The 19,016-nt window shown below is 38.0% G+C and overlaps 1 protein-coding gene across 1 annotated transcript in view; it reads right to left on the reverse strand.

Annotated features, from left to right (window-relative positions):
- The window catches only part of LOC150088308 (UPAR/Ly6 domain-containing protein qvr-like), a 353,853-nt gene that overhangs the window by 161,101 nt on the left and 173,736 nt on the right, over positions 1-19,016 (reverse strand). The window contains exon 2 of the mRNA XM_090370699.1: positions 14,906-14,953. Coding sequence (XP_090226825.1) covers positions 14,906-14,953 — 48 coding nt within the window. The remainder of the gene's footprint in view (positions 1-14,905; positions 14,954-19,016) is intronic.

Consider the following 19,016-nt stretch of genomic DNA (forward strand, 5'->3'; position numbering starts at 1 on the left):
TATCCCCGGAGCAATATGGCCTTAGTTGCTAATGCTCCCAAAAAACAACAACAAACATCATACTTTACAAATACACAATGAGAAAACTACGTTACTTACAGAAAACCATAATGTATACTTAGACAAGCTACGTGATCTTCAAAAAACGTGTCGCATGTTGATAATGACTCATTTGACTGGAAGATTTCTATGTTCAGTTTCTTGAGGACCTCCCGGCAATAAATCTTATCTGTTGATAATCTTAGGAAATGTGATCTGTCCAGAAAACTATGCTGATCTGTTTAACGGAACGAACCTACTGTGAGATGTCTTTTGAACGAAATAAGCAAAACGACAGTGATAATCTCAGTAATCTTTGTTTGTTCCGAGAATCTTCATACGCTGTTATCAATATTCTAGAAGATATTATGACAGGAATCATCTCGATGGTCCTGATCGACCGGATTTCACTAACCCTTTATCGATGTTTGCAAAAGTTAATGGTATTTACGAGAGCATGTCCTATGAACTGCAGAGAGGTTATGTTTCTATAAACAACCCAGCACAATAGTCAATATATTTTTTTTTTACTGCACACAGTGATTTAACAGTGGAGAGGTCTCAGCTGTGTTTAAAAATAAATGAAATATGATCGAAAGAAAGTACTAGAAGAAAGGGAAACGTTTATCCACTCAAATTCCAAAACTAAATATGTTATCTGTATTACGAAGAGGATTGGAATAATAGTCAAAAGTACATGGTTAATATATATAACAACACAATGTCCATTTATGACCAAATCAATGCTCTTTTTCCTGTTTATGCCGAGTAGATATTGAGAGTCACTCCACATAATGCCCCTTGTTAAGAATGCAAGTTTTGCATTCGACTACGTTTGTTTGTTATTTGGTTTTTAGGAGCATTAGCAACTAAGGACATATTGCTCCATGGATATGCGGTGGTCATTCCCTGACCTCTTCGTATTTGGTGGTGACGGGCTCTAACCCCGGTCTAATCAAGAAGTGTGCTACGCACTGCTGCTCCTTCCACCTGGCTACGGAGGCGCCATCCGACTACGTAATCAATAGCCTGCGATTGTAATTCGTCCATATCTGTTTCAATCGTACGGTTTCCATCGGATTAGAATGTGCACTTTCGGTGAGTGACGTGCGACAATAGTGCTCTAGGTCCTTTAGCCTCATCTGTTAATAACTATTTCCGGCATTAGCATGCCTGCAGTCATCATCTCTTTGTCACGGACAGTCGACTTGAAATTTGCTCAAAGTTGCAGAAAATTCTCGATTCTGACGTGTTTGGCAGTTGATAACCACTCAACATCGGAAGCCTGCCAACCGTTTTCGTTTTGGTATCTTCTTCGCTTATAATTCAATGCGATGATGGTACTATATTTAATAAAGGGTATCCTGTGTTACTTGAAATGAAATGGGGCGCAGAATACCTTATGCAAGACGTGTTTGTGAGCGTGTGTCCTGTGTGTATGTGTGTGTGTGTATATATATATATATATATATATTAACAAAATATATATATATTAACAAAATATATAGTAATGTAAAAGAACAGAAAAATAGAAAGAAAAAATTGTATAGCAAGCATTAGTGGCTGCAGTGTATTATCCACTACATGCTGCTTAAAATAAAATATAAATAAATAAAACCGATGCCAGCAGCATGGAAAACCAGCAGAGCGAATATTAAATTAAACTCATACATAATAAAATAATAAGAGCGCGGGGGAGGGGCAATGAAGATAAGGATATTATAGAAGGACCGCTTCAAAATAATTTAGAAAAGGCCGAAACATACAGGGCATCACGTTCACAAACACATCTTGCATAGGGTATTCTTCGGAAATATTGTCTCCTTGTCGAACTCCTTTCTCAATTTTAAATTTCCTACTGCCTTTGTCTAGTCTAATAAAGGAGGTAGCGTTCCCATATATTTTCTTCAAAATCATAATATACGGGGTATCCATGCCGTGTCTTATACAATGTTCTCTAACCATTGGGGCGAAATTTGCTTAAGTCATCATCATCATCATCAGCCATTTTCAGTCCACTACAAGATGAAAGCTTCTCTAGCAACTTTCCATTTCCTTCTGTTTTGTGCAATGGCCATATACTGCCCATGAAATCACTCTTGAATTTCATCTGTCCATCTCCGTTGTTGTCTTTCAGGTTTTCTTTTAGCACCTCTTGGGTACGATTCTGTTATTTTTAAAGTCCATCTGTCATCATGTCTTCGAGCTATGCGTCAAGTCCATTTCAGTTCTTTAGTTTTTGATAAGAATGTACTTTAGCATTAGCATTAGTAGAGGCATTTGATGCAAGAAAGCAAGCTTATGCAGCATCAGCCAAAAAAAAAAAAAAAAAAAAAAAATCCACTTCCACTTCACCCCTCTGTTCGTTCAAAATACCTGTCCAGCTGAGCCTTAAACTTATTTAGGCTATCAACCTCCACGACAAGGGATGGAAGTCTGTTCGACCAACCAACCACCCGCTGGCTAAAGGCAAATTTCCGCACGTCTATCCTACATCTGTCTTTCCTCAATTTGAATTTATGCCATCTCAGGTGATTATTCTGAGCTAGAGGAAGAATCCCATCAGCATTGAGCATGCTCAAACCATTCAAGGCTTTATACACCTCTATCAGATCACCTCGCTGTTGCCTAGTCTCCAGACACTAATTTGCAAAACTTAAGCCTTTCTTCGTAAGAGCACCCCTTGGTTCCATTCACTAATCTTGTTGCCCTTCTCTGTACTCGTTCCAGCAGCTCTACATCCTTCTTGAAATGAGGCCTCCAGACCTGTATACAGTACTCTAGGTGTGGCCTGACCATTGCCTTTACTTGAGTTTGCTGCCTAATCCATGTGTTTCTCTTCTTATCCAACAGTTTGATTCCTAATATAATTTTTTCCATTCTTCACTGTTTAGTTTTCAGCTTCTCTTTCATTCTTTTGGTGAGTGCCCAAGTTTCACTCCCATAAGTCATGGTGGGGAGTATACATTGGTTCATTATTTTACGTTTCAGACAAATTGGGATATTGCTCCTCAGTATGTGACTATATTTTCTGAATGCTATCCATCCAAAATAAATTTATTCTTCTTTTGACTTCCAGCCATTTATCATTATTACTGCCAATGACTTATCCCAGATAAGTATATGAATCCACCTTTTCAATTATGCTGCTTCGATGATTATATCCCTTTCTGCGGCATACTTGTTCATCATTACTTTTGTTTTAACCATATTCATCTTTAGGCCGAAATCCTTACTAACTTTGCATAATTGATTAAGATTTTCCTCTAATTCTTTGGGATCATGGCTTATGATCACTGTGTCATCTGCAAATTGTAAATGGTTTAGGTACACTCCATTCACATTGACTCCTTTCTGCAATCAGTCCAATCTTCTGAAAGCTTCTTCAAGGGGAGTAGTAAACAACTTCGGAGATATTGTGTCCTCTTGTCGAACTGCTTTCTCAATTTTAAATTTACTACTGTCTTTGTCTAGTCTAATAAAGGAAGTAGCGTTCTCATATTTTCTTCAAAATCATAATATATGGGGTATCCATGCCGTGTCTTTCCAGTGTCCGAAACATTGCCTTATGCTATATGAAGTCAAATGCCTTTTCATAATTCACAAATGACAGACATAATTCTGTTTTATATTCATTTTCTTTCTCCATTAGCTGTGACATTAAATGAAGGTGATTCATAGTTGGGAATCCTGTCCTAAAGTCAGCTTGCTCTTTCAGTTGTTTCTCATCAAGTATTCTTTATAATCTGTTAGTAATGATCCTTGTGAACAAGTTGTAGATGTGGGACAACAAGATAAACGGTATATAATTTCCAATTTCTGATTTATCTCCTTTTTTATGCAGCAAAATTATGATTGCATCATTTCACTCCTTAGGTTTCACGTCTTTCCGAATGTATTTTGTGAAGCGTCTTGCCAGTTTCTGTGCCATGTCTCTTCCTCCTAATTTTAGCAACTATACAGTAACTTCATCTTCACCTGGGGGTTTTGATTTTTCATTTTTTTCAATGTACGTTCGACCTCATCAAGAAGGATATCGGTTTGGTCCTATGTGTTGCTAATTTGTGATTCATCTTCCCCGCTGTTGGCGTCATTCCTGGCATATTATACTCGTATATGTCTTTATTTCAATCAGTGGCAATAATATGGCGCTACATTGTAGACAACAGCAGTAATTCTAGGAGTACAGCAAATTATTATAAAGAATAGTTGTTCACAGAGAACAGTTATTTATTTTATTTTTTTCCAAGTTCTTCTCATCTACAAATATTTAGGAAAATTCATTCTTGGGCTGAATATGTTAGTTTAATCGTGCCACCAACGATTACACTCGTTTAGTTACTTTAGTCTTATAACACAATTCTTCCTTAATTTATTAATGGCAGAAATTTAGTGAACATGATTTAAAGAATTTGAATATGTTTGCTTATTACTGATATCGAAAAAAATTCTAGCCTATCTACAGCCATTTTGGCCGAGTTGTCTTCATTTAGCTAGCCAAAAAAAGAAAGAAAATAGACATGCGTCTTCAAACTGAAGACGTTTACAAAGATAATCGCCTCCAAGAATTTCCTTATTGACATCACTGTGTAACGTTCTCGCAGTGTGATGGTGAACTCGATGACCTACATAACTATCGCTAATCTGCGCAGTGAAAGAACCGTTCGTGAGCAGCTTCGTGAGTTGAATGAAGAGGTGACACAATTAAAAGCGGGTGTGGTTACGCGAAAAAAAATCGTTATTAGGGTTTAGAAATTGGGTCGGCTACCGGGATGGATGTTATATCTAGATTGGTAAGACGGTGCGCTGCCACAAACGTGCGCTCCCTGTTCTCTTGGGAACTAGCAGTTATAGCTGCCAATTCTCGACGGAAACAAATTGGAAAATATCATTTATTTCCATCAGTAGTTAGCTAACAACAAACCCTCCCTTAATAATAATGAACCCTTGATCAATGTGTTCTTTTTATACACCTGTTACACAAAATTGGAAATAAATTCAGTTCTATTGTTGGGTTTGAGGTGCATTAGCGATATACACTATATAATAATAATAAAATTCTTCATTCACAAAATTTTTACAAGGATACGATTCCCGTTACAGGCATCCAGAGGAATTGTCATTGTGTGCATCATATCTGTACCAGCGTGTGTTCACAAGAACAGATATGGTGCACAATGAAGTGTAAATCACTGATGCAAGCTGAAAAATACTAAATAATTCACGGGAACCCTGCTCCCTCAGGACCAGGTTGACAAGCAACAGTGTCCAAGAGATTCCTCTACGATTTATAGTCATCTTCATAAGGGACTTATTTACATTTCATTCCTAGTGCCTTTCTCTCCTTAGTTCATTTCAAGTGATTCTCTACTTAAAAGGTTTCAAGAACCCAGAAAACAAATCCTCCTTTCATTTTTTAGTATATATATTAACTTTACTAACTTTAACCTCATCAACCCACTTGGTCAGTGGTGGTACTGCTCCTGCCTCAACATGGCGGGGCCGGAAACCTGAGTGGTAAAGTTAGCTCCCAGGGAAAATTGGAGCAAACCATGGACTGTGATGCATTTCCATCACTTGAGTCTTTGAGCTCGAACTGTCCTAATACACATAAGCACCGTCCATCATTTTTGATATTGCATCCATTATCAAATCAGCAATGACTAAACTATCGCCTAATAAAATAAGTATTGCTTTTACCAACGAAACAGTCAAAATTAGTAAAGTTTATTAAATATACGGACACTGATAGATAATACAAAATAAATATACTGTATACAAATTAAAACGGAAATTATATACAGCCGATAAATAATAAAAGAAAAGCTATTAATATAAAGAGAATAAAAGTGATAACATAAGCACAAAGACTTAAATCAACTTAAAACAAGTTACTCGATAACAAGTCTCTGTATTATGCAGAGGTATAGCCTTGCGCATGCATTAACATCATTTGTGAAGCGAAAAGAAGAAAAATAGTGTGCATAGTGTTAGGATCGGGCGCCACCTGTGGTTTCCCACATCTGCGCCATATGTACACTGTGAAGAAATACAGTACTACTGTAGATGCCAGAAAAGTGTTGAATGCGTAGTACAGTATTATGTTGGATTCTGTTGTGTGTCCTGGCATTTGGCCGCAGGACCCCTGATGGGATCCCACGTTGCTCGCACACACCACTAGGAGGTAACCAGGCTGCTCATTATTCTCTGACAAGTCTCCGTCAGGGTCGCCTGAGCTAAAGGGAGACCAATTAAAAATATATATGTAATGAAATAAATAAAAATAATAAAAATAAAGATAAATAAAAAATAAGGCAGAGTGAGGCAGTACAGGGTGTACGGAAGAAGATGGGGGGGGGGTGAAAGTAAGAGTAAGGGAATGTAGGTGAAGGCATCCCCTAAATTGACAGTAGAGCGTATGCCCCATCAGGAGAAAAGGGGAGGAGTAACTCCAGAAGGGAAGAAAACCCACTCAGCGAGAGTGCTGAGTGGGTTTTCATAAGTGTGACTTATATTTTGCTGTAGAGTGGTCAAGACCACTGGAGCCTACCTAACCATGTGGTGAGTTAACAGGTAATCATCCTACCCTGAATGTTCCAAGGTTAGCAAGTCGATGCTGGTAAAAGTGTCAAATAGAGATTTTTTATTTCCGATTTCAGCAAGTCCCTAACAGGTTTGTATCCTTAGTTTGAGTTGGTTGTAGAGTCCTGCACCTAGCAAAGAAGTTCTGTGTGTAATCCGTTAGTAATTTGTAGTGTTGTTCGTCAGAAATGAACAGGTGCTCCTGTCCTTGAGGTATGTGCTGGAGTCTGGTGTACAGTGTTCCTCGAAGATCGTCATAAATTTGTCAGTTATAAATAAGATGGTCCCAATCTTCAATTTCTCCACATGTACAGTAGGGGTTATTGATGATTCCCAAGGTAGTCAACTTATGATTTATAGAGCCGTGTCCAGTTATAATATATGTACAGTAGAGGCCAGGACAGAACCAAGGCGGCGACTTTGGATAAACAAGTTTGACATCTGGGATGAATTTATTTCTTAGTTGTTACGTCCTTGTCCGTCTCTTCCCATCTTCTATGCCAGATTTGTAGTAGCATGGCAGCTAGTTTCTTCTTTTATTGCTTACAGTCAGTGTGGGTGTCGATGGTATGTCCAATGTCCCGCGACAAGCAGTAGTGCAATCCTCGACAGATAACTTCCAAGTCAAGGGGGGAGGACACCCGCAAGAACCTGGAGGGCCGGAGAACTTACTGTGCAACAGACCCTGGTAATGACGAGCAATATACTCCGCTGAATTGTTTCTAGTTTGCGTTTATTGCGAGGAACAATTATTGCTCTATGGTACCAAATCCCGGATCCGTTTGTAATAACAGGGAGGAATATAGCTTTATACAGGAGTTTGAGTGTTCTCCGTTTCAGTCCCCAGTCACACCTGTTTACTCGGACGATTAGGGCTGCATAATTTCTGATTTTGTCTTGAAGATATGAGAGGTGCGGAAAGAAGGAGAGCTTCGAATCCAGGATAATAACCAGGTGTTTTAGGGAGGTTACCAGCTTGATGGTTTTCCTTGTACCTTGATCTGAGGAGGCCTTGATATTTGCAGGTACCTTTTGAGAAGTATGGATTGTGTCTTCTGTGGGGAAATTCGGAGCTTGTATAGAGTCGCCCAGTCCTGTAAAATCTGTAGTGCTTGATTTGCAGTGGCCTTGAGAGCTGCTCTGGTGTCCGCTGCGATTGACAGGGTAACGTCATCCGCGAATGCTTGGATAGTAACAGGGCCCAGATCCAGGGCAAGTAACTCATCAAAGACGATGTTCCAGAGGAACGGGACGAGGACAGAGCCCTGTGGGTAGCCTCTGTAGATAGACTTGGTGAGCTTCTGGTATGGTGAGGAGATGGTGATTTTCCTATTGGAAAGGTAACTTTGTATACACTTGTATAAGTTGGCTGGTACGTATACCAGCCAACTTATACAAGTCTTAGCCTGCGAAGAATGCTTGGCCACCAGAGCATGTCAAAGGCTCCGGCAAAGTCAATGGTTATGAGGAGGAAGTAATTGTAATTAGTGTTGGCTGCAGCTTGGGTTATTGGTAGAGAACATCCTCTGTGCAGCGTCCTGGGCGAAATCCATATTGTGAATTTGATTGTAGGCCAGGTTCTGTGTAGTGTGTTAGGAGCCTGGTATGGAGGAGGCGTTCAAGTAGCTTGCTCAATGCGGACAGAAGGGCAATGGACCGGTACGAATTCGGCTGTTCTAGAGGCGTCGATGAGTTTTGAGTATTAACTTTAGTTCAGCTATTTTCCAGCTTTCTGGGAAGGATCCCTGGATTAGGCATTTATTGAACAGTTAAGCAGAAGTTGTGGATTTACCTGGGCGATCTTTTTTTAGTATTTCTGGTTCAATGCGATCCGGTCCTGGGGATTTTTTATCTTTCATTTTGCCAAGGGCTTGCTGCAATTCTTCAGTGTTAAATTCTTCCTCCACAGAGTCAATGTGGTAATTGGCATTATCTAGACAAATTTGATGCTGTTGTGAAATGATCGGCGTCGCTGATAAAGAGAGTATCCAAGATATTCATCATGGAATGTTCCCATGATGTTGTCATGATTCCTCTTGGTGTTATTGTGGAATGGACTACTTTTCCTCTTGGGAGTTTGTTGGTAGTAACTCGGTACACCACTCCCCAAGGGTCCGAGTTATAAGTGGTGGTAACCAGCCGCTCCCATGTAGTTCTTTTTCGCTGTCTGATTATGGAAGTGTATTGGTTCCTGGTCCTCTTGTAGACTTCACGAAGAACTTCCACTTCAGTAGCCGGCCAAGAAGTGCGAGCGCTCTGAAAAGCTTTCCTCTTGTTATGAACAGTCCAGCGTAGTTGTTCGAGTTCATGAGACCACCATGGAACAGCACTTGGAAGAGGTTTTTTTCTTGGGCATAGATTGATTGCAGGAGAGGGTGATGATGTCAGTGACAAGCTTCTGATGCTGCTCGGGATTCAGGGAGAGGATATCAGAAGGATTATGATCCATGATTGTTGACTGGAGAGAGGTGGTGAACAGCTCCCAATTGGCTTTGTTGATGGCATAGCGGTTGTTATCGCAGTACGGAGTAGGAGTTAATTCTATATTTCTTGTGAGGCTGTATGTTATTGCTCTATGGTCAGAGGTGGTTCAGGCTTCATTGACCTGCCACCCCGAAAAGAAGGAAAAGAGAGAGGGGACGATATACTCAGCCGTCAGACTCGACTCCGTATTTATGCTGCGGCTGGTCCTGTTGTTAACCCGCCACCTCTCGCCTTGATGTAAAAAAACACAAAAATGGTGGGACCTCCACAGCTATATGGACGGCCTCCAACCATGAAAATGGCGGGAATCATGGGCACAATCTAATATTTCAACATGGTCATGTTGTTAACCAGATGGCGGGTTAACAACACGACTAGCCGCACCATTCCTACGGAGTCTGATGGTTAAGTATTTCGTTCCCTTCTTCTTTTCACCGCACACGATCCACACTTGTTGTTAATAAAGTGTCATCTCTGAATGGGATCTAATGACTATCACAGAGGAAGAAATCGTCCAGAATCTACAGAATCAAAAGGCAACATGGTGTATTGGTTTTTGAAGCAGGAGTTTCACCCATTCTTTTTCCATACTTGGTAAGTTTAGATATCGCTTTCAATACAACTAGTATGCACGATAGCACAGTGACATCGTCACCGTCCTTCCCATACCGGGTGGAAGAGGTCCGGGTTCGAATCCCGTCAATGACGCGAGGAACTTTATTGGGTTTTTTTCAATCTGTCACTGAGTTAATAGAGCTCAGGTGCAGGTTTTTCACTCCGGTTTTTCGTCCAGTAAAACTCGACCAGAGAACACACGCAATTCATTATGAAACGTATTATGTAGTACGTTTCACTGCATGAAACGTACTACATAATACATAATTCGGTAGTATAATTAATATTCATGATGACTGACCGTAGTGTGATTTATTTATTTTTCAATACAATTGCTCTGGATGTATTAAACAAATCAGCAGCTTTAGTGACTGATGCTCCCGCTAAATGTGCACCCACAATTTGACCTCATTGGAATTCAGACAGTCGGCCATTTTTTTTTTTTTTTTGTGTACCTTTTTATATCACCTCTAAATGAACATCAGCTTTTATGGCCTTTCCATAAATACATGTGTTAATAAATACGTCATACACTCATTACAAAAACTACTAGTTTCATACCAGGTGTTTCCATTATTTTTTAGGTGTATGAATAGTTGCAGCCCGCCTTCTCTTGGTGTCGGTGAACGAGTACCAGGAAGCAGCTTTTGCGATGCTCGCTGCTTCCTGGTAGCAAAGTGGAGAGAAACGACCAAAGCACACACACACACTGCATAAGCATAGCACTACCTGGTTTCTGGCTATTTTACAAACAGAGTTGTGCATCATTACGATGTACCATAGCGGAGTTGAACTAACTTTCTGAAGCCACCGTACTTCACACGACACGAAACGCACACTATACATCTTCCCCATCTCTTCGTGATTCTCAGTCCAAATTATACATAAAGCACGTGGTTGCACATTAAGAAAACCAATTTCTTACAATTTACAATTGCCAAATTTTTCAGTCCAATAAGAACAAATTATTGGAATGAATAACTGTTTATTAATACCGTTAATAATACACTGCTCGTCAGTGAAAATCCTGCTTAACTGCCCCAAAGGAGTGCATATTATCAAGCTCAAAATAGGTGCCTTGACAAAATATCAATGCAGAAAAAAAAGATTGTTTGTTTATCAGTATTTACTTTACAAAAATGCAGTGAAAATCAATATGAAGTGTGGCCTTCATGCACAGGCAGTCAAACGTCGCGGTAGAAAGTCGAAAGGAAAAGAGAAAAAGTAAAGAAAAGAGTTATTCTTAAATACATGTTTCTTGTTCAAAATTTCTTCGAATCAAATGCGCATAAAAAGGCCAAGAAAAATGATTAATCAAGTAAACATCAGTTGCAGCTGACTTCCGCATACTCTGCAGCAGTAATGCTGTTCACTTGTCTGGTATCAGTAGAAGACAGCTGCATTTGACTGAAGTTACACAGCTTACGTGAAAACCAGCTGCAACTGACGTAAAGCTCTTTTGATTACTTATTAAGATTTTTTTTTGAAAGGTAGTATAACTAGTAGTATTTCGTTTTGCACGTTGGTATGTTATTTCGTATATCAAAAATCAAGCTAGACCTTAATAGCAGCAATTCTGAAATTCATTTCTATAATTCTAAGGCTGTACTTCCTATGTTTTTGACAACGCAGAGAATAAAACGGCAAGGAAAGGTCAGAACTAATGTGAGACTCTTAACATTAACAGTCCAGCAATGCGGCTGGTAACGCTGAACCAGCACGTTTTCTATTCTTAGCTCCTATTAAAATCTAGCTTGGACTGATTAATAACTGCTTTAAAGTTGTTGAGAGCTTTAGTGTAAGTAGAAAATGTACCTGGAGATTTTGGAGGCGAACGAATTTGTATGTGAACAGCCTTAATATATTTATTGGAAAAGGAAAGTTTAGATAAAGGATAAGATTTTAAGGTGGAGTATGGAATAACGGATTTTATCCCTACAATAATAATTTCACTGACGCGATCTGAGCAAGCATTTAAAATTAAAACATTAATCCAATGAAGGAAAAGAAGAATAGAAATTTCGCACATCATCGCATTTCGCATTCTTGTAATGCTAAACAACGCAAGGCTGAGTATGGTCATGAGGAATAGGCTGCTTTAGAGAAGAGATTATCATCAAGTTCTAATCTGAGGTGCCTAGAGGACCATTCACCTGGACCTGGACCAAGAAACCCTTCTAATTACTATGTGATTAGTAGGGTTTCCGGCAATCTCTCTCTCTCTCTCTCTCTCTCTCTCTCTCTCTCTCTCTCTCTCTCTCTCTCTCTCTCTCTCTCTCTCTCGTCCTGGAGCGTGTACGTTGAAAAGTTGTTTGTGAGAAAAAGACCAAGAGCGGTTAGGATTGTCCGGTATTCTGGTAGGTAAATGAATAATCTTTGTGGGTCCGTGTGACTAGAAAAGTGAAGTCAGCTGGAGTAATGAACATTAAAATTGCTCAAGGAAAATTACCTCACTGTTAGAAAATTTGGACTCGAAAAAGTTGACTTTAAAGAAAGGAAGTCAGAGTTCCAAGTGATTAGTGTACATGGAGAACGATAGAGACAACAGATAAATTTAAGAGAATGAGGTACAGAGATTTTAAGGCGGAAAACATAAAGACGATTCCAAACTACTGAGTTTCTAACAGGGAATATCAGTGCAGGCATATGCAAAAAACTGTCTTTGAATCGAAAGGAGTCGTACAGTGAATAATTTAAGTCTGCACAGATTAAATGAGTGGCTGACTTGTGAAGCTCCTTTTGAGTATCCAACTGGACAGGCTGTTTATTGCATTAGAGTCAGGAATTGGAGCGATCTATACTCCAACCAAATCAAGCAGGGAGTTCCCCACTTTAATCATTGCTTCATATAACTTCTACGTCTTAAGAAATTGCCACGATGGACTAAGAGATCATTGGTAACAATAGCGTCATGGGTTCATCATTTTACGATTTTTTTTATTCATATTGCAAAAAAAAATACCGCGCTTTGTGAAAAAGTTATTTGTGGTAGGAAAAATGCAAATCAGTTTTTGAAGGTAGGAATTAACAAGATCCCAAAACCACTAGTAGGCGTTTGTAGTAATCGTTCATTGTGCTAATGAAAATAAAATTATTTTAAGTAAAATAGCCTCCGAAGAACTATTTTTAATTTCAGTTAGTTAAATTATTCATTCGCCCCTTCCCCAACACACATACAAGTGTCAATACAATAAAAGTAGTATTTTTTTATAGGTACACTTTAATTTTGGTTTAATAACCACTGCAGCAAGCAATGATATCATCACCGTTTTATTGCATGCCTTCAAAATTGTATTCGCAATTCAATATGACACGCTTCTGCTTTAGACAGTGTTCAGCAATGTATAAAATGTAATGCTAAATTTCATTCTGAAATTTTAGTATATAGTACGTAAAATAAAAGAAAACAAATAAAACTGATCAGTTCATTATTTATTCATTGGAATCTTTGTTATTTGCTCAATTTTTGTCTTCAGCATGGCACTTTAACGATGCACTACCTCAATAAACTCGTTTTAAGTAGTTAAATGCAGTTTATTATTTCCTGTTTGTCCCTGCAGACTTGGAGGGAGCTTCTTTTGCTTCTTTTTTAAAACTGCAATCTTTATAAAAGATTTAAGAAGCAGAGTTAAATGGTGGACTGTAAGGAGGTGTGGTATTAAACAAAGACTTTAATTAGTTTCAGTTATAACGGAGAAAGTAATGAGGCTTATGATGCTGTAAGTTGAACTTTGTATGCTTGAAAATCGGAATAAAACATCGGCTTTGATTATGTCAAAATAATACAGAAAACCTAATTTTAACACGTATTTAAAAAGGAGGACTGTAAAATAAAATGAGTTCTGCCTTTTGTTGGTTCATTTAAGTTGTGGGAATGAATGTGCAACGCAACCTGTGATGTTCCCATTAAATTGTTAGCTGTTGCGAAGTTAATGTAGTGTGCAGAGCAAGACGTGAACCAATGTTATTTGCTCAGTCAAACAAACCATTCCTACCCAGACCGTTCCCTGAAGTGCTTACCCAACAGATCTGACATAAGTCGAGAACTGGCGAAGATCTTGAAACCAGAAAAAATGTCTAGTGGCAATTGATGTTTAGTTTGTCTCTGAAAGGTGAAGAGTTCACGGTCCAGACAGCAATTGACCTGTGTAAATTACCCGTATGCTCGTGGATAGCCATCTGTCAGTAGCGGCTCATTCATATACATCGCTCTTTTTTTCTCTCAGTAAAACTAATTGACTCAATTCCGAAGAGAGAAGCCAGTAAGAATAAAAGGAATATATCAGTAATGATAACAGCCAAAAATAAATAAATTTAGAAGATTAAGTATAATTAGTATAATGTTTATTAAATATTACGTGTAACTGCAATAGTCTACTGATACCAGGAAGCTGCTCCAAATTTGCCAACGTTCTAAGTTAGTCACAGAATTCCCGGGAATTTTTCTAGGGAGGTTGGATATTACAATAATTCGTACAAAAAACAACAACAATAATAATAAGAAGAAAGTGCCTACTTTCATAATTTTATTTGACCATACAAAGAAATAATGACAATGCACTCAACTAATTTACCCTCCAGAGAATACTACGTCACCCATTGCTAAATTGCTGGTAATAGCCTTATTAAGATCTTCTGTCATGCCATAACGTTGAAGTCACCAATTACATAACTTGGCGACAAAAACGATTATTCAATCGTTTTGGTCGCCAAGTTTTTTTTTTTTTTTAATATTTTGTTTTTTCAATAGGGATATTTATCCTAAGACCCAAAGCCAATATTCAGATTTCTCACGATAAATTTCCTCAATACATCAAATTTAATACAAAAATTTACGCGACACGTTCAAAAACATGGTTGTCACTCAGCTTCTAGACACCATTGAAATCCTTACTTTGTTAGCAGCCAGTTGTGTGTACAATCGTGAAGCAGTTTAGGATAAATCATTCTTCATCCTGATCATGTGTTTTTACAAATCGGCCACAGAGGTATTGGGAGGTATCCCGAGAGTAATTGTGGCTGTTCACTACATAATTCCTCATTAGGGATTGCACTTATTTTAACGCAAGTCCTACGGACACATTGGTATTGCTCTAAAATTTAATATGCTAAAATGAAAATACCTTATGAATAGAAATTGAGTATTAACAGAGGACACATAATAAAAAAAAAAGTTAAGACTTACAGAGACATTCTTCTTCTGCTAGGGCGACGAAGAAATTCGCCAGTACCACTAGAAAATAAAGAAAGAACATTAACCTTACAGAAACTTGTAGAGACTCGCCCCTTAATCCGCGTGATTTGATCAACTTGAAGAATTAAAATGAAGTAAAAGTTAAAAATTAATACTGATAAGATCCCCTGAGATTGGCGAAATTAAAATATTGAAGGAATTAAAACCAGAAGCCCAAAAACTGGTTTTTAGTATTCATTTCCCCAACTTTGAAACGATGAGGAAAGGCGCACTTTTCTCAAAATGAAACTTGCTGTTTCCATTTCGTTTTAATTCTTCTTTAACTTCATCAAACTACGAGGATTAAAGAGGCGAGTTTCGAAGCTGATAAACTTTTGCTCTTCTGTTTAATTAAATTCAGTGAATAACTAGTTATTCTGAAACAGATGATACGAAGAATTAAACGCAGTTTTACTTAGTAGAGATGATCTGTTACTAAAAATATCCTTACAGTATTTCCTATTTACCTCTTTGCAAGTAGAGCTGGAATAATCCTTTTTGCGCAAAAGGAGAAAGGCATTCAACTGGCAGTACACAAGTGCTGATAGTTAAATTTTACGTAAAGTATGGCATTTTTTTCATGCGCACCATGTAGCGATCTTCATTACGATGATACTGTGTAGATTCGTTTATTCGATAATCCATGTCTCAGTTATCAAGTAGTACTTATCATCCCCTAAAACCGGAATAATTCAGAGGGATGCCATGCTCTCTCCACTTCAGATCGACTGACTAGAGCTCCGATTGAAGAGGCATTTAGAAATTACTCCAGTCTGAGGGGACTCGAACCGAGATCTGTATGAGCAAGTGGTTTGGAGCGTATACTGTTATGGAGTACAGAAATGTAGTAGAAATAACCAACCCTTTGAGAAATGTTGAGTATGCCTACTAATTTCTGCTAGTGCTACGAGAAAGAGAATCTTTAAGTTTAATTTTATTTTGATGTATGCTAAAACATAAATAAAAGGTAGTTTCTATAAGTTTATTAATATGACTAATGACTTAATTAACATATGACAAAAGACCTAACAGAGCTATTTGCCGCGATATACTTACTGTCTTTCATGTCTGTGTAGAAATTACGATGTATAATGAATTTGAAGTGATTCTTCTGAGTGTATTCATCAGACGACGAGTGTATTCATCAGATGGATAATCATCTCTTTGTGCCAGCAGGCACAAAGAGATGATTATCCAATTGTATAAGTCAATGGTCAAGCGGAATCTTATGTACTTGGAAGCTGTCTTAGTTTAAGAAGAGTGTGTATCTGTTGGAACGGGTGTGGAGAAGAGGGACATGCTTAGTGGGGTGGAAGAGTATTCTACAAAGAAAGATTGGGATTCGGTAAATTTCAGCGACTAGAAACTAAATATTTGTGTGGGGATCTAATTGGAGTGTTTGGGGCTTTAAAAGATTCGAATGAATTAAATACTGGGTGACGTCTTTACCCTTTCTCAGATGACACACACACACACACACACACACACACACCCCCATGTGACGACTCTGTCCTTTTTTTTTTTTTTGTTACACTGCACAAATTTTGTCAGCCTCCATTGACTTCTCGCATCAACGCACTGTTTCCGATCACCCGATCGTCGTTGGCTGGACGTCATTTGGTTTTTGGACTAATCTCGTACACCCGAAACGCATTACGTTCAAACCCCATCAGGGTTGCAGCTTTCGTTATGCTCATACCGGTGTGGCTAAGTCCCACGTTGAAAGTCACTTAAATCTTTCGCTTTGCCGTTCTCGCACTGAATTACACACGTACAGTGTCCCTATATATATCTGCCCAACTGCTTTATATCGGTTGGGCTCAGGAGCGTCCCTTCATTAACGGCATCACTCACACGTGATGCTGTTAGTGAAGGGGCTCTATTTCGTGAAAATGGTTCTTGTGCCTATAAAGTGGCCACTCAATATAAATAAAGGCAAGGTAACGCATTTAGGTAGTAGTAATCTCAGAATAATATACCACTTGAGTAGTACCAAACTCGAGGTAGTTGATAATGAAATAATTCTAGGGGCAGTTGTAAAATCCGACTTGAAGTTCTTTGAATAGTGCAGACAGCCTGTAGGATAGTTCGTTGAGTTCTGTCAATGATACGCGGAATTTTGCCAGCAGGAACAAAGAGATGATTATCCAATTGTATAAGTCAATGGTCAAGCGGTATCTTAAGTACTTGGAAGCCGACTTAGTTTAAGAAGTGTGTATCTGTTGGAACGGGTGTGGAGAAGAGGGACATGCTTAGTGGGGGAAGGGTATTTTACAAAGAAAGATTGGGATTCGGTAAATTTCAGCGACTAGAAACTAAATATTTGTGTGGGAATCTAATTGGAGTGTTTGGGGCTTTAAAAGATTCGAATGAATGAAATACTGGGTGACGTCTTTACACTTTCTCAGATGACACACACACACGTGCGCGCGAATTGAAAAAGGATGGTTGCAGAGTAAATGTGCGAAATTTTCCTTAAGCCAGAGTGAAATTGGTCTTTGGAAAAGCTCATTTCTTTCCGGTGTTAAGTCTTATGGAAGAGGGTATTTTGAATAATTTAATCAACGACTGGGAAAATCATTAGAAGGGATGAGCGAATGAAGTGTATAAAAAAAAAAAAAAAACTTAATTCCTTTTGGTTGATGCTATATAAGCTGTGCATCATTTTGCCAATACTACACGAATACTAACAGCGAGTAGTTGCTTCGGTATTGCACTCTCGCAGTGGTGACGGGGCTACTTATGTGATCAATGTCTTCATACAAACGTTTGCTTTTGTAGCGCAAACTTCGGATTTACTTTTTTATGGCGGAAGAACGCACGTTCTGATATTACTAAACTGTAGTAAATAAAATGCGTGTGAGTGTACGAATATTTTCTTTCAATAAATGCTTTAGTTTACGATGAAAAAAAAAAAACTCCCATAAACAACCGCGATCCTTTCGTTGGATAACTGAAATCGGAGACTTACACTAAGTTATGCAAAATAAATAAAATAAAATACAATTATAAGACCAAGTTCTTATAAGGATATTATTTTATGCGAAAGAAAAACTATTAGCATATTGTAATTAAAAAGTACTTGAAACATAATGATTTCATTTTTCACACTGAAGAAAAAGAAAGACTGGGTAAGCAGTAATTTTATAAATTTTTATTCCATAATATACATTAAAGATAAATCCTAACTGCTCAGTTGTAGTTTTACAGTGTGAATGAAATTCGGGTAATTTATGAAGGGATTCAGTTGCAAATTGTTTAACAAAATTAAGGCACTCAGTAATGGACTGTTTTTGCCGTAGATGACCATATATTTGAATAAAAAGAGAAAGTGCGACCGATGTGAAATGAAAGAAACAATGTTATATTTTCTACACAGCCTGCACCTAAGATTTTATGATGTAAAAGCTTATAAACAAAGTTAAGTTCGATCAGAGTTCGCCTGCTTTTTTTAATAAATAAAATAAGAAAAATCTTTGGAAGTACGATACATAAAATAATGATTCCTGCGGAAATATTTAACACCATTTAACTTCAGTAGTAATCTTATATATATATATATATATATATATATATATATATATATATATATATTTGATTATTTTTTTAACTCTTGAGCAAATGTTTTGTTCTTCTGAGCCCGTATAGAGACAGCATATTCAAGAATCGGCAAGACAGTACAGTAGTCACAAATAAATGTCTAATAAACTACATTAATTGTATAATTAATGTAGTTAATGTAATGAATGTATAATTGAACTTCTTGATGAATCCAAGAACCTTATACCTCTATGAGAACCTTAGACACCTATGAGAATCTTAGACACCTATATGAAGAATGAAAAAGGGGCGTTGGAGGGAAACAACACCTCTAAGTCCTCATGATGAGATTTACGTGTAAAGAAGTAATTATTAATTTCATAAAGATGAAAAAGCATGTTCTTTCTAGGGTCTGCATAGATAACCACAGTACATCTTGATACGTTGAGAATAAAGTAATTGTCGCAAGCCCATTGGGAAAATTTGTTGAGTGCCTTTTTGAGCAGGCACACTGTAGACCGGG

This window comes from Mastigoproctus giganteus, chromosome 3, assembly GCF_048544385.1.
Source record: "Mastigoproctus giganteus isolate SK-2022 chromosome 3, ASM4854438v1, whole genome shotgun sequence".
In the NCBI taxonomy this organism is placed as follows: Eukaryota; Metazoa; Arthropoda; class Arachnida; order Uropygi; family Thelyphonidae; genus Mastigoproctus; species Mastigoproctus giganteus.